The sequence below is a fragment of the Camelus ferus genome, chromosome X (genome assembly GCF_009834535.1).
Source record: "Camelus ferus isolate YT-003-E chromosome X, BCGSAC_Cfer_1.0, whole genome shotgun sequence".
NCBI lineage: Eukaryota > Metazoa > Chordata > Mammalia > Artiodactyla > Camelidae > Camelus > Camelus ferus.
Window position 1 is genome coordinate 77,981,512 of NC_045732.1, and position 20,675 is coordinate 78,002,186.

Here is a 20,675-nt window from a genome sequence, read left to right on the forward strand (position 1 = left end):
CGTTGCGTGGAGTTATGCAGGGTCTCTAACCCTTCCTTCACTCACCGTGTTTTTGAGGTTCATCCATGTTGTAGCCTGTACGAGTCCCTGGCTCCTTCTTATGGTCTAACGATATTCCCGTGGATGGAGGGACCACATTTTCTTTACTCCGTTGTCATTTACTGGACAGCTGGGTTGTTTCCACTCTTTGGCTGTCAGGAGTAATGCTGCTATGAGCATTCCTGTGTGGATGTGTGTTTTCATTTATTTTGGCTGCATACCCAGGAGTTACCCCATTGTTTTGAAGCACATTCCAGACATCACCTCATTTCCTTCGTAAATATTCCCTTGTGCATCTCTAAGAAATGCCTCCGAAAGGAGCATGACCACTGCACCACCATCCCACCTACACTCATTAGTGACGGCCGCTTAGTGTCATCAGGTAGCGTCTAGCATACATTTTGACAGGATTCCTGCATGAATTAGGTGTGAGCTGTGAGAGACAGGACTCGAGAAGGACTCCACGGTTTTGTCTAGAGAATTAGGTATCCGAGTGGAGATGTTGCCCCACACGCCAGGGATGCTGGCCTCCTCCAGAAGCCAGGCTAGGGGCCCAGGACGGACTCTTCCCCGAGAGCCTCTGGGACGAGCCAACCCTGCCCACCCTTGATCTTGGACCTCTGGCCTCCTGAACTGGGAGACGGCACATTTCTGTTGTCTTAAGCCCTGGCTCTGACAGCCACAGGAATGAAACGCGGAGCCCGGGTGGGTGCGGTGGTGGGTTGAAGTGGGTGCATTAGCTGACAGGGCCTGCTGACAGGCATTGGCGTGGAGAGGTGGGGCAGGCAGTTGGATAGCTGCATTGGGGTTCAGGAGAGGAACCTGTCCTGGAGGTGCAAATTTGGAAGGTAGCAGCCTGTAGAGGGTATTGGAAGCCTTGAGAGATCAGATCAGATCACCCTCATGTGCATGGACATGGAGAAGAGGCGTGGTCCTGAGACTGGACTTGAAAAGGAGAGGGCAGGAGTGGTGGGTGGGGAGGTGTGTTGTGCGCGTGCCCGCGTGCGTGAACCCAGGGTGGGGACGAGGAGGGCAGGGGGGTGGTCACTACCTAGGGGTTCCTCCGGAGGGGCCGGGGATGCGGGGACTGAGGCTTGACCCTCGGCTTGAACTGCCTGAGGTCTCAGGGGACCTGGGTCTGGACAGTTTGATGAGGGAGTCTGGGCGATGCGGAGTTTGGACAACTCTTGAATTCTGTCGCCAGTGGAGGTCTTTTGGAAACAGTGTCAGTCCATCTTACCTTCTAGTGGCCTAGGGCATTGGAGTACGTGTCTTTGTGGCCGTGTTTGAGTCTTACCTCCCTTGATGCCAAGTCTCAGAGAGGCAGGGAGATTCCTTCTGGGCTCGGTCCTTGGAGACTCGGGGCATCTCTGTGCACTTGTGTCCCTGGGTCTCTAGTGGCCTCATCTGCAGGGGTGAGGAGGGGCTTGGGACTGTGGGCTCCTGGGACTTGGTCCCTCTCTGCTGCCTCAGTTGCCTTGCCACGGTGGAGAAGCTTCCACAGGTGAGATGTGAGGGAAGTGGGGGCACCGAGGACAGGAGAGAAGCCTCAGGGTGACGCGTCCCAGCGCTTCCAGGTGGCCCTGGGGCTCGGGGCTGCCCGGGGTGGGCGGCAAGCAGGAAAGCCCTGCTGACAGAAGGCGGCCTTCTCCCCTGCAGCAGATGGCCGAGGACAAGGCCTCAGTGAAGGCGCAGGTGACGTCCCTGCTGGGGGAGCTCCAGGAGAGCCAGAGTCGCCTGGAGGCCGCCGCCAAGGAGCGGCAGGCTCTGGAGAGCAGGTGAGTGGGGAGGGAAGGCCTGAGGAGAATGAGACAGTTGAGGGGCCTCCAGAGAATTCCTCTGGGACAGAACGGACTGGAGTGCACAGGGCCGTTGGAGTAGGTAAGTCGTGGGGCTGGGGACTGGGGGTTTGGGACCTGGGTCCCAGCGGCACTTGTGGGCTCTGTGACCTTTTGCTGGAATTGGGATGATTCCCTTAGGGAGCATTTTCGTGGGGTGGGGGGAAGAGCACCCCTGTGATCCACAGGGAAGTGTGCTCAGTGCCCCCACAGCTGAGGTTTGTCACAGCAAAGGGCACATACCAGGACGCCCGAGGACAGAGGACATGGGTCTGGGGTGGAGAGCCCCATGCCTTGGCTCCCTGTCTCCCTCCGTTGAGGGACCCCCTGAGCACTCTCCCTTCTCCAGCAGCGGCAGATGCATCCCTTGGCCTCCAAGGGAACCCAGAGACTGGGTGCCCCGGGTTTCATTGAGGGCCAATCACGACCAGGCATGCGCTCTGTTGTGTGACTGGTCCAGGCCCGGGGACCATCCTGATCAGTCGGGAACATGTCATGTCAGCATAGGGGACTCGCACCAGCCTGCAGCCTGGGCACCACCATGAGGCCAACTTCACCAGCCAGCCCTTCCCAAGCTGCCAGCCTTGGGCCTGCCGCTAGCTCTCTTCTGCAAAGTGCCTTCCCCTAAGCGGGGTCTTTGGGTCAGAGGGCGTGGCTGTTTGTGTGATCGTCAGGGCGCCCAGCTGCTGCCCTCCAGAAGGCTGGGTGCAGCTGACAGGGGTGGCCCCAGCTCTCCCAGGGCTGTGGGGGATCAGGGCGCATTGGGCAGGGTCGGGGACACCTTCCTGAGGGAGGCTAGAGGAGCCGGCAGGAACTTCCCGTAAGTGGGTGTTGAACTTTATCCAAAGCTTTTTCTGCATCTGTTGAGATGCTCATATGGTTTTATTCTTTCCACGGGGCGGGGGGGGGGGTGTAGACGCCCCTCCCATCACCAGAGGCGGGAGCCCGCTTCCCCCTGGGAAACGCTGCACCGGAGGAGCACACGGAAGGCTGGCCGACCACATTCTGTTGTCTTCCCTCTTCTGTGCCCCCAGCTTTCTGAAAGGCACACGTGTAATTCTGAAGACAGTTTGGTGTCTCTGCTGCATATCTTTTTTTCTGTGCACATAAAAGAAGCTGCTGGACGCCTGATGCCATGAGTGCAGTTTTGCAGCCGATTTTGGTCCATTAATGACCCTACAGGATGTAGGCTCTTGGGTCCCGTCCTGTCCTGTCCTCTGCCACGTGCTCGAGCACTTAAGTGCTGAGCTGGGCCTCTCAGGCCAGGCTCTTGCTTGTCTCACTGTTTGGCTGGCATGGCCGTTTTAACAGCTTCAAACTGCGTATGCATGGTGGCTCTTTGAAGCCCAGGCCTGTCACATTGGAAGGGCCCATTTCCTTGTTCTAGGGCGCCTGGCAGGTGAGACCAGTGGAGATTCTCAGTAAACACCACCTCCCATGCAGAAACAGCCAGTGTTGCCCCACAGTGGGGACTGAGGAAGGCCTTGGGGACAGCATGGTGACGTGGTTAAAGGGTGCACCTAGAGATTTAGGGAGCTGTGTGGGGTGTAAGTGTGGAGACAGGGGCCTGGGGGCCTGGGCATCTTGGCATCCACACCCACTGGAGCAGTGCCAATGGCAAGAGGAATTCTCTGTCAAGGCCCTGGCTGTCTCCCCGGTGGGCAAGGGGAGGCTGTGCTTGTGGGTGTGGACTTCTGGGACTCCAGATGAGCCGCTGAGGTGGACCAGCCACCTCCTTGCCTCTTCTAGAACAGTGATGGGGAGGGAAAGGGCCATTCCCCCTGCCCCATCCCCTTTCTCACCTCCCCCACCCCCACCTTCTAGAAAGGCTCGTCTTTGCTGGCTGTCTTTACTTCCTTTCCTTCCAGTCTGTCCCAGCCCCCTCTACTGGGCTTGCTCTGGTCCCCTGTCAGCACTCCTTGGGCAGTTCCCTGGGCTCCTCTCCCCCGGGACCAAGCCCTTCAAAAGGGCTTCCCTGATGGGTGTCATCAGCCCGAACCCAAGGCCCGGGTGTCCTCGCAGTCCACAATTGGTGGCCTTGTGGGCCCCTGCCTTGACACATATGTGCCACCCCCAACCAGGTGCCCTGCCGTTGTCCCTGTCTCCAGTGACAGTGCCTCCATTGTGACACCTGGAGGTCTCCCCCTCTAGGTCACACTCCACTCTGACTTCTCCCCGCTCCCGGCTTCTGGCGCTCTGACTGCTGCTGGCAGTCTGCCTGTGCAGCAGGGATCCTGTGACCTCTCCCCCCCGCCCCCCCGCCAGGGCCCGGGCAGCCAGCGAGCAGGCCCGGCAACTGGAGAGTGAGCGGGAGGCGCTGCAGCAGCGGCACAGCGTGCAGGTGGACCAGCTGCGCATGCAGAACCAGAGCATGGAGGCCGCCCTGCGCATGGAGCGCCAGGCTGCCTCGGAGGAGAAGTGAGTGCCTTCTGCCCTCTGGGGGTCCAACTGTGTCCCCCACCATGGTCACCCCCAAATGGCGCATCTTTGCTGGGTGACACTGTCCATTCTCCAGTCCGTAGCCACGTTCCAGCCTCAGGCCCGCACGTTAACAGCATCCGATCTGGGATCCTTTTTTTGTTGGCCTGCCTTTCGAGTTGTCTTTCGAATGGTCACCCTGCTTTTCTATGTTTTTCATGAAGTTGACTGTTCTTTCCCCCTTAACAGAGGCGCTGGGGATTGAACCCAGGACCTCGTGCAGGCTAAGCACACGCTCTGCCCCTGAGCTCTACACTCACCCCCGAAGGTGACTTTTCTGAAGAGTACCGGACAGCTCCATTTATTATAAACCTTTCTTATACTTTTCAAAAACCTCAGTTGAAGGAAAATGACATTAACTAGTTAGCAAAGCCTGCCTCACGCCTGACGGCCTTTAAGGCTCAAAGCCACCCTGGAAACCACATTCTGGTCTGGGGATGTGGCAGGAAGAAAAAGGGTGGCGTTGGAAGCAGGAACAGCAGCTCTGGATCAGGACCAGCCGTGCCTCCCTCTCCTTAGGCGGAAGCTGGCCCAGCTGCAGGTGGCCTATCACCAGCTCTTCCAGGAGTACGACAGCCACATCAAGAGCGGCGCGGTGAGCAGCGAGCGGAGCAGAGTGAGTGCAGGCTGCACCGCTGCAGCTACCGGGGCTGCCTGCCCTCCCCCTCGCCCCCCTCCCCGTGGCTCGGGGGCGGAGAAGAGCCCAGGGCCTACTGCCCCCGGTTCAGGGATCTCGGCCCGCAAGGCTCTACCTTAGTAGGCCTGACGGAGTCGGGTTGTGGGAGGGACGCGCAGCTCATCCTAGAGCTTTGTCAGGGCCACAGAGTGACCGCTCAGAGCCGGGAAATGGCTGTGCCGCTCGCCGCCAACAGCGACCCAGGCGGGGCCTTGGGATGCTCCCTGCATGGGCAGGAACATGCTCCTGTCAGTCGGCGTCCTGCCGGGCGTCCCCAGCTGGGCTCCTGGCTTGACTTTGCCTGGGAAGGCTTCCATACCGACGTTGAAGTTGGCTGGGAGCCTATTTCTAGTTTGTATTCTTCGGACCTGTACTGGGTGCAGGTTCTACTGGTCATGTTTTCAGAAGGATGTAGTCAAACTTCACTAGACCCAGGAGAGATATAAGGGTACAGCGTGAAATTGGGCCACATGAGGAAGAGTTGCTTATAAAACTGTGGTCATTTGATCTGTAGAGGGAAGGCTTGGCGGTGGGTGCATGTCTGTGCATCTGTGTGTGAGTGGGTCTGTGTGTGTGTGGGGAGCAGGGGGCAACTGTAGGGGACCAGCAGACCTTTGACCAGGTGGCAGAGTGGAAGGACCAGTGGGTCTCAGCTTAGCAGGTACATGGTGGAGCATCAGTGTGGGAGACCAGCCTAGTGTAGAGCAGGGAGCCTTAGGAGGCAGTCTGACCCCTGTCCCTTGAAGGGTTAGAGGAGGGCTGTCCAGCTGGGCAGGTAACGTCAGCCTTGTGGGGAGCGTGTGCCAGACGATCTCGCAGACGTCTTCCAGCCTCCACCTCTCCTGTGCCCTGGACACAGGGGCGTCTTGTGGCTAGCATCACCCCAGTACAGGCCGGCCAGGGCCGATGTTTCATTCCTCTTGGTTCTTCTGGCCTGGAGTAGCAGCTGGCCTGGGGGCTCCGTCAGCTCCCCCTTGCCCACCTCTAGGGATCGCAGCTGGAAGATCTCAAGCAGCAGCTCCAGCAGGCCGAGGAGGCCCTGGTGGCCAAACAGGAATTGATCGACAAACTGAAGGAAGAGGCTGAGCAGCACAAGATCGTGATGGAGACGGTTCCAGTCCTGAAAGCCCAGGTGAGGGCTCTGCCCAGTGGCCGGCATGTGGGTGACCAGACTGGGCCTGCTGGCACTGGGACCTGGCGTGTCTGCTGCTGTTTTGCAGCGGCTTCTCAGAAGCTCTTTGAACCTCTTGCGATGTTTCTCGACCTCTCGATGCCCTTGGGGTGACTTCATGCCATGAGTTCTGGGAGGGCAGGAGCGGGCTCTGCGCCACTCCCTGCCACTGCCCCTGTGTCCAGCATGGAGTGTCCTGTATGTGGCCAACAGACGGTGGACACTGCCCCTCTCTTGTCGTTGCCAGGCGGATATCTACAAGGCGGACTTCCAGGCTGAGAGGCAGGCCCGGGAGAAGCTGGCTGAGAAGAAGGAGTTCCTGCAGGAGCAGCTGGAGCAGCTGCAGAGGGAGTACAGCAGGTTAAAGACCAGCTGCCAGGAATCGGCCAGGTGGGCCTCGGAGTGGAGCCCATGAGGGGTGGGGCGGGGCCTGGGGCCTGTCCGGGTGGGTGAGCTGGCCTCGCCCCGCCTCCTGCCCCGGTGGCTGGCCTGCCATCAGCTTGTATCTCTGGTGCCAGAGACTGACTCCTGTGTGTTCATTGGACTGTTTCTCTTCTCAAAGGATTGAAGACATGAGGAAGCGACACGTAGAGGTCTCCCAGGCCCCCTTAGCCCCTGCCTCGAGTGAGTGGGCTGCCAGAGGAGGGGTGGGCAGGGCGGGTGCTGGGAGAAGGATTCTGTGAGGGGCAGTCATGTCTGGCCTCCCCAGAGTTCCTCTGCGCTGTGCATCCCGGGGTGGGGCTGAAGGAGGAGCTGTGGCGAGATCCCAAGGTCCCACTGAGTTCCAGGACTTTCTGCCCCTCTCCTCTGTGCAGTCTGTGTGACGGGGCACACACACAGCCCACCCCAACTGGCACCTCTTCTCTCCCCCAGCTCACCACTCCTTTCAACTGGCCCTGCCCAGCCAGAGGAGAAGCCCCCCTGAGGAGCCACTCAACTTCTGTTGCCCCAAGTGCCAGTATCAGGCCCCTGACATAGACACCCTGCAGATACACGTCATGGAGTGCATCGACTAGGGCTCTACTGGGAGCTGTGTGCTGCCCCGGGCTGCCGCTCTCCCCACCTGCCTGCCTGCTGTTGCATCGTGGGCCGGCCGACAGACAGGGGGCCCCCTTCTTTGAGCCCCAAGAGCTAGCTGCAGGGCCTCACGCTTCAGCACCCCTCTCCGCTGGTCTGCCCTTTCCCGGGTACCTGGAGCCCGAGCCAGGCCTGACCTTCGGCTCCTTTTCTTCTTTTTGTCCGCTTGAACTGCTCGCCTCTGGAACTCCTCCCTCCCCCCGCACTGACGGAGTCAAGAACCAAGGCCAGGGCCCTCAGCATGAACGGCTCCCCAGGCTGAGATGGCCAGTACCCTTGGACCCTTCTCCCACCCAGGCTCCTGTGCTGAGCCCTCTTACGGCCAGTGTGCTGTTCCATCGTCCGCGGCACCGCGGTGGACAGCCTGTCTGCCACTAATGGACATTTGGGCTCTTGCCAATCAGTCTTTTCACTGTCATAAACATCGCCGCAGTGAAGACCCTCGTGCATCGATCACGTGCGCCTTTGGGTCGGATTCTTAGAAGCGGCACCAGTGCAAAGGGAGTAGTAGGCGGTGCCCGCGTCTCCTCCACCCCAGGCGGGGTTTCTCCTCCCCGGGGTTCCCCGGAGCCTTGCCCCAGGTGAGGGGTGTCCCGCCTGGGGGCTGGGGCCTGCTCTCTGTTAAGAGTGAGTTTGAGCATCTTTCCAAGCTTGCAGGGTCTTTTCCAGTTCTTCTGGTATGAACGGCTCGCCCGTTTCTTCTGCCCATTTTTCTGCTGAGCTGTAGTCTTTTCTCCTCGGTTTATAGGAGCTCTTGGTTGTTAGTGGGACCTGCTCCTGCATGTGGTCGAAGTTGCGGTGATCTTTTCCTACTGTCTTGGTTCCGGTGTGTTTTGGACTCGAGTTTGTTGTCTTCGTGCGGTCACATTTCTCCACTGTTCCTCCACGGCCTGGGCTCTGGAGTTGTCGCGGCCACCTCTTGGTCAGATGGACGGACGCTTCCCACACACATCCTTTTCCTTTCCTTTTCCGCACGCTGTGGCGGGTTCATCTCCCATGCCCCGCACTGGCCGCCAGAGCCCTGGCCCTGCCAACACAAGCCACTTGGCAACCTCTGGCAGATTATCAACACCAGGGGACCTGGCCTTGTTGTTTCACAGGACTTGATCCTTCCTAGGCTGTCAGGGCCGTGGGCATCACCCTTGCAGCTGTAGTAAGGAGAGGACATTTGCCCCTCGGTGCCCTGGCCTCCCCGCACGCCTGCAGGCTCCCCTGGTTGGGGATCGGGTGTCGCCCATCCAGCCCTGGGTTTTCTCCAGGGCTCCCTGCCCTGGGGCAGCGAGAGGGCGGACTAGAGTCAGGCTACAAGTCTCAGGCTGGAAGACAGCCCAGCCAGCAGCCTGTTCTGAAAACAAGCCTGGGCTGGGGGCTTTCTTGGCCTCTGTTGGGGCGGGAGGGTCTGTTCCGTGTCCGGAAGCCCAAGTGTCTAATCGCACCGTGTCCTTCAGGAGAGCACAGGCAGGTTTTCTGCTCACACGCGCTGCGCTTCCATCCTGACCCTGCAGCTTTTCTACAAGAGCTCTTTCCACCTGGGGGGAATGGAGTTCTTCCCTAGGGCTGCTGTCATGACCACAAACTTGGTGCCTTAAAACATCAGGAATTCCTTTTTTCAAGGTTTTGGAGGCCAGCAGCGTGAAGTCTGGGTGTGGGCGGGCTTGGCTCCGTCTGGAGGCCCTGCAGGAGTCAGTCCCAGGCCTCTCCCCCAGCTCCTGCTGCTTGTCCTTGGAGTTCCTTGGCTGGCAGCTATGCTGCTCCAGCGTCTGCCTCTATGGTTACGTGGCCTTTTCTCTTCTTCACAGAAGCCTGTGTCTTCTGTTGTGTCTCTTACAAGGACACCAGGCATTGGGTTTAGGACCCCTGTGTTGTCCAGGATGCTCTCATCTCGAGATCCTCACCTTCCTCACACCCACAAAGACCCCCTGCCCAAGTAAGCTCACCGTCACAAGTGCCGCGGGTCAGGATGGGTGCATCTCCCTGGGCTGCCATTCAACCCAGAGCAGGGGTATCTTCTGGGGCGACAGATTAGGACAGATGCAGTTGAAGGCAGGTGTCCCCAGGAGCTGCAGCTCGGTTTGAGGGCCTGTTCCCCGGAGTGACGGTGGCTACGGGGCTGCAGAGGCCCATGGTGCTCTGTGGTGAGGAAAGCTGGAGTTTGGCGTGGGGAGGGCCCTGGCCAGCTGGGGGACTGTTCTTAAGACATCTCATCTCCAGCTGAACACTGCTGGGGCCAGCGGACGTGGGCAGGAGCAGGGGGTGGGCCGCGGCCCGACAGAGCTGTTGGACCGCGCACACCCTGGGCAGTGGCCACTGGCTGTGCAGGGACGGGTTCTGTGCTTCTGGGGGGGGGGCACAGGCACGTAGGCGCCCTTCGGTGCCCAGCCCCCCCCCCTTCTGGAGGGGGGCTGACGCCCGGGAGCGGCGAGAGAGGTGGACGTTCTCTCCCTGAGGAGCTTCCTTGGGCTTTGGCTGGTGGCGGCTGCCCGGTGGAAGCAGCTGGGAGCTTGACAAAGGTCCCTGCCGGGGCCCCGGGCCACCTGAGCAGGCGTCGGCTGGGAACCACCATCCTTTTGAACCTTCTCTTCCTGGAGGCTGGGCGCCCCTGCTACCTGCCTCCTTCCTTCTGCGGGCCGACGGTGCATTAGAGACCAAGGATGTTAAACCAGGTCGTTCGCCCAGAGGGGAGGGATTCCACCTTCTTGCCGGCTGTCCTTAGGCTGGCCTTCCGGAACCAGAGGTCGGATTCCTCCCAGGAGGGAAACAGCCTGCCTCGCTAGCTGTGGTCCCTCGATCTTCACGGCCGTGTGGAGGAGAAATCCAGATGACTGATCAGATGAGCTCAGTAAGAAAGCATTTCTCCCTCCCTGAGAGAAAGTAATGTCCAAATAGCAAGAAGCGAAGGCTTCCGGTGCCCCGCCGGCAAGGTGCAGGGACAGGCCTGGGATGTCGCCCGTTCCATGAGAGTGGCCGGGCGGGGTGGACTGGGCACTTCGAAGCCTCCTCAGTGTCCTTAACTGGGACAGACGGGGACTCACAGTGACTTCGGCCCCGTGCCAGTGCTCACCACACCCTCGTCTGTAGCTGCCAAAGACCCTGGTGACATCAGAGGCCGTGCTTCTGGATGACATGGGCACGTGTGGCCAGTGCTGTGGACACCTCGTCACCTGCAACACACTCTGTAGCATGTTGGTGTGAAAAAGCCAATAGACAAAATCACGTAGAAAGTGTGACCCCAATAAAAACGTAAAAGCTGCAGGTGCCCAGACGGCCACCCTCGGGACGCTTGTGGGTGCTCGGATCACCTGTGAGGAAGTTTTCCTCGTGTGCTGATGTCTTGTCTAGATGCGTGGAATTTACACGTATCACTTGGATACCTAGAAAAGATACGTCCCAGTGCAGTCGGCCTGGCATAGGTGGGCTCGGGGGCCTTGTCTGCACTAGTGGCTGGTGACAGAGCACCCCAGGACGGGGTGGGGGCAAACCACAGGGGTGTCTTGTCTCCCAGTTCCAGAGGCGGAGTCCAGGATCGAGGTGCAGGCAGGGTCGGCTCCCTGGGAGGGCCCTGAGGGCTGGACCTGTTCCAGGCCTGTCCCCTCGGCTTGCAGACGCCGTCTTCTCCCTGTGTCTTCTCATCTTCTTTCCGTGCCTGGCTGCGTCTCCAAGTTTCCCTTTTGAATACGGACACCAGTCCTACGGGAGCAGGGTCCACCCTAGTAACCTCACCTGAACTGGGCCACTTCTGTGAAGACCCCGTCCCCATACATGGTCACATGCTGAGGCGGTGGGGGTGAGGACTCCCACGTCTCTTCTTCGGGGGGGACACATTTCAACCCATTACCCACGGGGAGTCTAGCCCCGTTTTACAGGAGGCCTGAGGCGGCAGCGAGTCTGTTCCTTCCCGTTGGGAAATGCAGCTGCAGCTCTGCCAACGTCATGACCAGGAGGCCTTCCGTCGGCAGCTGACGACGGACACGTTAGAGAGGGGACAGGCCTGCGCGAGAAGAAGTGATGTGTCCCTGCGCGGGCTGCCGAGGCCCTGGGGCGGCGAGGGGGGCTCGCCGGGGAGGCCTTCCCGGCTGCAGTTTGATGGGGGGCTAGTGACTTTTCCTTTCTGAGCCTCAGGCCCCTCATCCAGGAAATGGGAACCTCAAAGTTTGGACTTCCGCTTGAGTCGTCCCTGAGAGCAGGCAAGAGTTTGCACATTTTCCCTCCACTTCACGGAGTGTCTCAGTCTTTGGTAGGGGTGAAGCCGTGGGCGAGGGCTGCTCTCTCGTGACCTTGCCCAAGGTTGAGCTGGGATGCACTCGCTGAGGTAGAAACCACAAGCCTCCAGAGCAGACATCTCAACCTGCAGTCAGAGCACGTGCTACAGCATGAGGCGGGGTGTCCAGAACTCCAGGCGTGTGGAGTCGGGAGCGTGCTCCCGGGGCGTGCCATCCTGGGCCTTCGCTGACTTGTCTCATTTAATTTGCAAACACTTCTTTGGCCCCGTCGAGGTTAGCAGTGTCTAGATACTCAGACAGCTGCACACTGATCTGCGCTTGTACTTCCCCCACTAACCCTCACACTGGAGAGCAGCTGAGCGCAATCAACTGAACATCGGATGGAGAGCAAAGGTGACTTTGTAAGCGTCTAGCAAGACTTGGGGGCTGACGCGGGCACTCTAAACACGGTCCTCCGTGACGTGGGTTCCAGGGCTCTTGGTTGGATTAGCTGCTCTGCTAAGCACAGGGTTGGCAGACCCCATGTTTCATTCAGGGAGGAGAAGCCCCTGCTTTAAGAAATCAGGAAGAAGTGAGACATTGCACCCTGAGCCATACTCTCCGGTGTGCTCGCACAGCACGTGGGTTTGGGGCAGACCCGGGGGTTGGTCCTGGAAGTGCTTGTGTTACCAAGTCATGGGCCAGCACTGATGGCGACTCAAGTTCCTCAGAGCTTGGCTTCTAGGAGCACATCCCCGGGGACTGTGCCATGTCGCCCAAAGCAAACCGCGCGCACACGCTGGCCGCTGACTGCTCGGGAGGCTGTGTCAGGGTGTCCGGACTGCCGTCCACTTGTGCTCCCAAAGCAAATTCCGGTTCTGTGAACCTAAAAGCGCAGAGTTCCAAACCAGCAATTCAGTCTTTAAAAGCTGAGTTAGAAATTTGATTTTCGAAGCTGTTCTCCAAACACTCTGTGGTATGGGTGTTTGTTTTTTAAAAAAATTGCACAGTACACATCACATCAAGTTTACCATCTTAACCATTTTAAGCGTGCACTTGAGCAGCACTGAGCACATTCCTATTGTACAACCATCACCACTGTCCGTCTGCACGACTGTTTCGTTCTGCTAAACGGAGCCTCTGTCCCCGCTAGACACGAGCGCCCTCCTGCCATCCTCGTCTCTCTCCCAGGCCAGCAGCACAGCACCAGTGTCAGCGAGAAGCACAGCGGGACTTCGGGGAAAGGCCTAAAGCAGGTTTTACCTGGCAACTGGTGACAGCAGGGGAGGTGCTGAGCGCAGATCTGATCTGCGCAGACACGCTGGTCTTCCAAAGGGACAGTGAGGTGGGGGACAGCAAGCAGGGGCTCAGGCGACAACTCACAGAGGGTGGGTCAGGGTCCATGCGACGAGGTGGGTGGCAGTCATGGGAGCTGGGGTTCCATCCGGCCCGGAGACCGGGAGACCGAGGCTCCCGTCCTTCCAAGGATTCCATCTCAAAGGAATGGCTCTCAGGTCCCCGGGAAAGACTCTGCTGGGTTGTAGGAGGTACAGAGACATCTCAGAGGGACAGAGGCTGGATTCACAGGTGGGAGCCGTCTGCAGAAAGGCTCTAAGGGGGGGGGTGGTGGTGGCTGTGTCAGGGGTTGGCTAGAACTAATAGTGAATTCTTTTGCCAGCCCTGTCTCCTCAGGCAGGAACTCGCAAGGGGGCTGGGCCATCCCAGGGATGTGACCTTAGGCTGCTCGAAGGCATTCAGTGTTGGCCATCCCTGAAAGCCAGGAGCTGAATGGAGTGTTCCTGCCAAGAGTTCTTGTAGTTCTTGACGTCACCTCCTTTCCCTTTCCTCGAGTGTGTCTTAAGGCCTTTGTCCCTGTTGGCCCCCCTATGGAGAGTGTGCCCTGTCCCCAGTCTCTGCATGGCTGATTTCTGTTGTTCAGCCTGAAGCTGAAGCATCACCTCCTTCATCTAAAGTCTCCATTGTAAGTTTGGGATTTGTAGATACAAACTACTATGTATAAAAGAGATAAACAAGGACCTACTGCACAGCACAGGGAACTCTATTCAATACCTTGTAGTAACCTACAATGAAAAGGAGTATGAAAAGGACCATGCACATGTATGACTGAATCACTGTGCTGTACACCAGAAGCTAACATAACATTGTAAAGCAACTACACTTCAATAAAAAAATAATAAAGCCTCCATTGTAAATCCATTGCCCTGTTTGAATTCCAGATCTTTTTTGGTTTGTTTTCTATCTCCCTCCACGAGAGGGAGAGCAGCGGCCTTGTCCGTATCAGTGGGGCAGAATCCTCTGGAACAGTGCTCAGCACAGAGCGCCGCTCAGTGCGTATTTACAGAAGGTCCATCAGGATTCCCGTGTCCGTGTTTCTGCAGACATCACCCCGTCCTGCCAAATGGACCTTGACAGAAATGACTGTGTTAACGTGGTAGAGATGATGACACTGAAAACCTCTTTTAGGGACCGTGTGACTTAACTTGGAGGGAATTTAAGCATCTATAGCTCTTATTTTTCTGGAGTAGACCATGTTGGCTATGCACAGGCCGGAACACCGACTCTGGGCTCACCCGGACAAGTCCTGCCCGTGCCCCTTCTGTAATCTCTCTGAGCTGTAGTTTCCTCATCTGTCAAACGGGTAGAATGCCGTCTGTGTGCTGCACAGTTACTAATGAGATGATGCATGTAACATACCTAGGCCAGGGCCCAACCCGATGTAGCAGGGAAGGCTGGAAAAGCAATTCCAGTTGAGGCCATGCCAAAACACTAGATTTTCCAATACATTATTATAACTATTCTGAACGTGAATTAAAGTTTTGTTTGAGGAAAGTCAGCTGGTGGTTTTTAGGATGGAGGAGTTCGGGAGAATTGGGGAGTGACTGCTCACGGGTACATCTCTTTTACAGATGATGAGAATGTTCTGAAATTGGTTGTGGTGATGGCCGCATAAATCTATTAACATCCTAAAACCCAGTCAGCGGTTCACTTTAGATGGGTGAGTTGTATGTGATAAGCAACAAGGATATATTGTATAGCACAGGAGCTAGGGCCAATACTTTATAACTTCACGTGGAGTGTAATGCATAAAAACACTGAATCACTACGTTGTGCACTTAAAACTAATATAATATTGTAAACAAACTGTAATATACTTCCAGAAAAATTAATAAATTGGACCTTTTCCCTGATGCAGGGGGCGGCAAGTGTTTCTCTCTGGAATAGACTCCTTTTCCGTGTATGGACCCGCCCTCCCTCCCGCCATGGCTTCCAGCACGGCACGCTACCGTCCATGGACCTACTCAAGACCTAGTCACCATCGCAGTCTGCACACAGAGGCTCCACTGACCTAGATTTGAGGCATTTCCCTGGCCATCTGGGGCTCCGTGCACTACTGAACCGAGGAGCGAGGGTCTATTCCAACCTTTGTACAGTGAGCCTTCTTCTATTGCACAACTATTCTTATATATGTCTCTGCAACCTGCCAGGGAGCCCCTGAGGGAGGGAGGTGTCCAGGCTCCCCTCTGGATCCCCTGGGCCAGACAGGCAGGTGAGAGGAACAGGCATAGACCAGGTCTTACTGAGACCGCCTAAACAGAGCCAGTGAGGGATAGAGAGGAACTGGGAGGGAGGGACAGTGGGTTGGGGACGTCCCACCCAGGGAAGGGGCAGCTACTGCCTGGGCCTCTGCCCCTGGGGAGGGAAGGCTGCTGGGCCTGGATTTGGAAGGCCATGGGGCGGGGATCAAGTGGCCTGGATGGAAGTACCTGCCCCCTGCCCCCTCCCTGGGCTCCGGCCCTGGTCCAGTCACTTCCCACTGCAACAGTGGTCCCCGGCGGAGACACTCCACCCCTCATGCTGCGGTCCCTTCTCCTCCCCGCCCAGCCATCCCCTCCCCCCGCCTGCTGTACCTTTCCTGTTGACTTGACCCCCTTCCAGACACAGAAGTAGACCAGCACCCAGCAGGCCAGCAGACACAGGGCCACCTCCCAGTTGAGGGCCCCTGGCACCTCCAGCCCCCCAGAGAGCCGCAAGACTTTGTTCCTGGGGGAGGGAGAGCGCATGAGGGCTGTGCTGGCCGAGGGCAAAGAGACGCGGAGCTGGCCCGGGCGTGGTGCTCCCCCTCCTGCAGCCCTTGAGTCCAGCTGCTCCGACCTGTGCACCTGGGCCCAAGCCTGCAGCCTGGACGGTGTCCCTGCAGCACGTGTGCCTGGAGCCCACGAGCCCCTGGCGGCCCGGCCCCACGCCATCCCCGGCACGCGCGGCAGCGGCAGCGGCAACGGCAGCCTCGCTCCCCCAGGCCGGCAGGCACAGCCGCGCCGCATCCCTGGCTCATCCCCCCGGGGCTGGGCCCCCACCCCCGCCCCTGCAGACTTGAGCTGTGGGCGGGGGGCCAGAGGGACAGGCCGGGCGTGGCCCAGAGGCGCCTGACTCACTCCCAGAACTCGATGACAGGGGACCGGCGGTCGGCAGGCTGGTCAGACATGAGGGTGGCCCGGCTGGCACCACGGCAGAGACTCCGAGGTGCACGGGGCTCGCTCTGGGTGCGCAGGCTTGGCGGGAAACGGCCACGTGCCCACAGACCTTGTTGGGCGCGCGTCTGTTTGGGCATGCGCACTGGGGCGCTCGAGCCACACCACGTGAAGGGGAGGAGCGTCGTTCGGAGGTCTCATTGGCTAAGCAGCTTATGGGGTGTCTGGGCCCGAGGCAGGGCCAGTCTAAAGGGACCAGACCGTGTGGGTGTCTGTTTGCGCAGGCTCACTAGGGTTACACAGCGCTCTACGGGCTGGCGCTTCATAAGGGAGCGCCCATTGGCTAGAGAGCCTACGGGGTCTCCAGGGTCTGTTGGCGGGAACCAATCACGAGCCAGGAGGCGGTGCCAGGGGTCTGTCTGCGCAGGCGCCCTGAGAATCCCGAGTTGCACTGCTTGCGAAGGGGTTGAGTTTTGTGACGGGGCACGTTGTCCTTCAGCTACTCCTCATAGCGACGGTGGGAGGATCCAAGATGGGGTCTGACGCGGATGGCGGAGGAGCCGTGAGGGCAGCAGATGCAGGCGCAGGTGCCGCGGTTGTTGCAGTGGAGGCAGCCGGTGGTGGCCAGGGCGCGCCAGGTGGCCCTGGCGACCTAGGTGGCCCCGGTGAACCCATCCACCCTGGTGACCCTGGAGACCCTGGCGACCCTGGCGACCTCGACGGCCCAGGTGCTCCCGGAGGCCCCGGTGTCGCAGGAGAGGCGGATGGTGCAGCCGGTGGCATTCCCCAGATTGAGCGGGCACCCCAGGCACCAGGGCCTGGTGGAGATGCAGCACCCGCGGCTGGAGGTCCGGGTAATCAGCTGCTTCAGTTGTATCCTATTTGAGGAGCCCTGGCGGGCTGGGTGGCCGGGGGATGGGCTGGAGGTGGTTTGGGGGGGTCTTGCAGGCGAGTAGGGCCTGAAGTGTAAAAGGAGGGTACTCTTGGCTGCTGGGGGGTATGGGCCAGGGGTGGTCTGGGCTGACAGAGGGTGGCAATGGTGAGGCAAACCAGTCTGCCGTGAACCAGAGGGTAGGGGCTGTGACGTCCAGGCTGGCCTAAGTGTATAGGGTGGGAGGTTGGGGATGGCCCAAGGGGCGGCCTGGGAGGCAGGCGGGTCTCAGCGAGGAGGAGGCCAGCGGCGCAGGCAAAAATCAGTCGTGTGGATGGTGCCTTAACCATATCTCCACCAGCTTCTTCACTGTGCCGTTCCCGTCGCCCGTGGAGGCGGAGATCGCCCACTGGTTCCTGACTCCAAATGTGGAACTGCAAGGGCCAGTTCAGGAGGAGTTCAGTGTGAATGGCAGCGTCCTGGCTGTGTCAGTTCTACAGTGGGCCGGGGAGGGGCTGGTGGCAGGTGGCCAGAGCCAGTCTCCGCCCAGGTGGAGCTGTCATGGAGCCAGGGAGGGGTGAAGTCTAAGGAAGAAACGTGGTGCTGTGGTGCTCTGGGATTGTCGGTGTGAGGGGACAGGGGGAGGAATGTGCTTCCCCTCCTCCTAACGAATTTTATTTTTCCCTCCCTTTTAGCCGATTGACTGCTGAAGACCCTGGCCAGCTCCGAACTTCCATCGCCTCCTGCCTTGACCAGCTTTTCCTGGTGATGCAGGCCATGCAGTGCTTTGTGCCCCCGAGTTTTGCTCAGCCTCAGCAGGGCAAGGGGGGCTAACCTAACTGATGTGTCCCGCTCTAAGCACCCTTCCCCAGGGCACTGCTCTCTGCAGTAGTTGCCGCTTTGTTATTGGGTTCTGATCTTTTGCCTCTTCTGGCCCTTGCGCACTCAGGGCCCATGTATTTTGTTTGGCAATTAAACGTTTGTTAATTACAGAAAATAAACCTGAGCTACTGCTATTCTACTGCACCTCCTGGTAGTCTTGCGTTTGTCCTCAGGTTGGAGGGGAGGTTCTGGGGTTCAGATATTCAAGTAGTACAATGTAACTGAAGACAATGTAAAAATGGAATAAAAAGAAAATTGTGGCCTGCCATTCAACGTGATTAGCTCCCTCTAAAATATCTTGTATCCTGCAACCTTGCTGAGCTCACTAATTAATTGTAATAGCTCTTTTACAGTCCCGTTGGACTTTCTACGTACACAGTCATTCTGTCGGTAAATAAAGGCACTTTTCTTTCTTTCTTTCTTTCCAGCCAATGCCATTTGATTGATTTCTGTCATAATGGATTGGATTTTCCTGCTTTTTTGCATGCCTGGTAATTTGAGATTGGATGCCAGGCGTTATAAATTTTCCCTTGGGTGCCGGATATTTTTCCATCCCTAAAGTTATTCTTGAACTTTGTTCTGGGATCCTGTTAAATTACTTGGAAACAGTTTGATCCTCTTGAATCTTAAGATTTACTATGTGGGACCAGAGAAGATCTTAATGTAGGATTAATTTAATTAACTTCCAGTCTTCAATGCTAGGGAAGGCTATAGTTAGAAACAAAGACTCTTACCCATGATTACTTAGGGTGGCAGTAAAATCTATCTGGACATTTCACTGGCATTTTCTATTAAAATTAAAGGTGTGCGTTTCCTTTAACCCACCTTTGGGAATCTATCATTAAAGAAAAAAGAAACACACACACACACACACACACACACACACACACACACACACACACACACACACAAAACCTCTTGTATATGCGAACAAGGCAGAATTGACCACAATGTGAATTACAGCATTGTTTGTCATTGTGAAAAATGGGTCGAATGTACATCAATGGGGAAAACGTTTAGGAAGTCATGGTAAGTCCGTCCTGGAGCAATAGCATATGGCAGTTGAAGAGCAAGAAACAGATATGAAAACAGATTAAACGAGTTGCATCATTTCCCCTGCTGATGTACATTCTACTAACAAGAGCTATGCTTCTGATGGAATTGACTTCACCTCTGATTCCAGGAGTGGGCATGTGGCTCAGGCCTGGCCCATCGGAGCACTGCTTTCCTCCCGCCATGGTGATCCCATCCAACTAGTGACACTTTCGGGGCTGCAGGGGGTAGCCTGGTAATGGACAGAGGGGAAGCTAGAGCCAGAAGAAGGCAAATCTCAGAGAATCAAATCCTGGATCCAGCCATGCCTGAAGACAGAACTACCTCTGGACCTTTGAGTTACACAGACTGAGAAATTCTCCCTTTGGTTTAAGCCAGTGTGGATATTTTTGATTCTTTTCTTTTCTTTTTTCTTTTCTTTCTTTTCTCTACTTGCAATAGAAAAATCTTGACTATTATTGAGTTGAGGGATCATAATGTTATTTTTTATTTAACTACTGCGGTGAGAGGACTTTGCCCTCCTTTATTACTTCAGGAGAGAAATGAGCCTATTTTCTTCCTAAGGGATTGGCTCCTTGCTAAGAAACCATCAAGCCATATGGTAGGAAAGGGGACAAATCAGTTTTTGTGGGTAAGACTCCAAAGAAGAGAGGGAGGGACTTCAAGGGGCAGCTGGAGGAAAGGACAAAAGCTGGAGAAGGGGCACAAGACTCAGTCCTTTCCAGAGAGTACTCCCCACACTTCCCCAGAATTGTGAAGTTAATTCACCTGGGGGATGAGACCTTAGTCTGATTCTCCTTCCCTCACCCAGAAAAACCCAGAATCATTTTGCTGCTCTGGCTCTATAGATGGACTGCTGAAGCTGCTAGGTTTGCTCTAAAACCTCTCAGGTCTTATAATTCCTCAGATCCAAATCCTCCAGCGGGCTCCCTCTCACTCAGAGTTGAAGTCAAAGCCTTACAGTGGCTCCCAAAGTCCTATGTGATGGTGCCTGCAACCTCTCTGGCTTCATCCCTTCCCCTTTCGCCCTTGCCTGTTTGGATCCAGCCACACAGGGCTCCTTTCCCCTTCTGCAAAACTAGACCCATTCGTGCCCCCAGGGCCTTTGCACTGGCTTTTTCTTGTCTGGAACTCTCTTCACCCAGAGTTGCACCTGAATCACTGAAATGTCCCCCTATGTGAAGTTGTGTCCTGCTTTCTCCTCACTTGCATTACTTACCAGGTGTTGGGGGAGGTTAGAGGTAGGTAAATGTATCACAATGGAGGTACAGCTGGGCCAGCAAGGTGTTCCAGATTTTAAGGAGTTTGGGTGCAGTGAAGCCACTGAGGAGTTTTGAACCGAGCTGCGACATGATCTGCCTTTCTAGCTCCACTTCACTTAGTTCTGGGGTTTTATCTTGTTCTTTCATCTAGAACACGTTCCTCTGCTGCCTCACTTTGTCTAAGCTGCTATTTGTATTTTAAAAAAAAAAAAATATATATATATATATATATATATTTAAAGCTTTAAAAGGGTAATACACTATGGTCAAGCGTGGCTTATTCTAGAAATGCAAGATTGGTTTAACATCATCTATGTAACCTATCATATTAACAGAATAAAGGAGAAAATCCACATGTCCATCTCAGTAAGTGCAAAACAGCACACCGACACAATTCAGCACCCAATCATGATTTAAGACAAAATAGCAAACTAGGACTAGAAGGGCTACCTCTCGGTGTCAGAGCTGCCGAGGTAACACAAAGCAGTCAAGCACTGGAGGGAGCGGGACTTTGCTCACATGGAGAAGAAACGGGGCAAGATAGCTTCAGTAGTGGGTGCTGGCCTCTCACGGCCAGCAGGTCCCTCCTGGCAGCCTGTGCAGAGCCACTGACCTGACTGCACTTACCTTGTGCTGCAG

General features: G+C 56.7%; 2 protein-coding genes across 6 annotated transcripts in view; both read left to right on the plus strand.

Moving 5' to 3' along the window:
• The window catches only part of IKBKG (inhibitor of nuclear factor kappa B kinase regulatory subunit gamma), a 27,259-nt gene extending 13,560 nt beyond the window's left edge, over window positions 1–13,699 (plus strand). For 2 of the 5 annotated variants that reach the window (XM_032475198.1, XM_032475197.1), the window contains exons 4-10: window positions 1,699–1,817; window positions 4,143–4,295; window positions 4,875–4,971; window positions 6,020–6,163; window positions 6,450–6,592; window positions 6,765–6,826; window positions 7,076–13,699. In XM_032475198.1, coding sequence (XP_032331089.1) covers window positions 1,699–1,817; window positions 4,143–4,295; window positions 4,875–4,971; window positions 6,020–6,163; window positions 6,450–6,592; window positions 6,765–6,826; window positions 7,076–7,218 — 861 coding nt within the window. In that variant the 3' untranslated portion in view covers window positions 7,219–13,699. The remainder of the gene's footprint in view (window positions 1–1,698; window positions 1,818–4,142; window positions 4,296–4,874; window positions 4,972–6,019; window positions 6,164–6,449; window positions 6,593–6,764; window positions 6,827–7,075) is intronic. The other 3 variants (XM_032475200.1, XM_032475199.1, XM_032475201.1) reach the window with 3 other exon arrangements.
• Window positions 13,700–16,361: 2,662 nt separating this feature from the next.
• Window positions 16,362–17,865, plus strand: LOC116662036 (cancer/testis antigen 1-like). The gene is made up of 3 exons (XM_032475209.1): window positions 16,362–16,841; window positions 17,201–17,326; window positions 17,535–17,865. Exons 1-3 carry the CDS (start codon window positions 16,501–16,503, stop codon window positions 17,671–17,673), a joined length of 606 nt encoding a protein of 201 aa, XP_032331100.1. The 5' UTR covers window positions 16,362–16,500; the 3' UTR covers window positions 17,674–17,865.
• Window positions 17,866–20,675: the final 2,810 nt, after the last annotated feature.

What these genes read in the sequence shown, in the direction of transcription:
- LOC116662036 (XM_032475209.1), top strand. Translation starts at nt 16,501, where the DNA reads ATGGGGTCTGACGCGGATGGCGGAGGAGCCGTGAGGGCAGCAGATGCA. An exon ending in GGTAATCAGCTGCTTCAGTT is followed by an intron (nt 16,842 to 17,200) that starts GTATCCTATTTG and finishes TATCTCCACCAG; the next exon opens with CTTCTTCACTGTGCCGTTCC. An exon ending in AATGGCAGCGTCCTGGCTGT is followed by an intron (nt 17,327 to 17,534) that starts GTCAGTTCTACA and finishes CCTCCCTTTTAG; the next exon opens with CCGATTGACTGCTGAAGACC.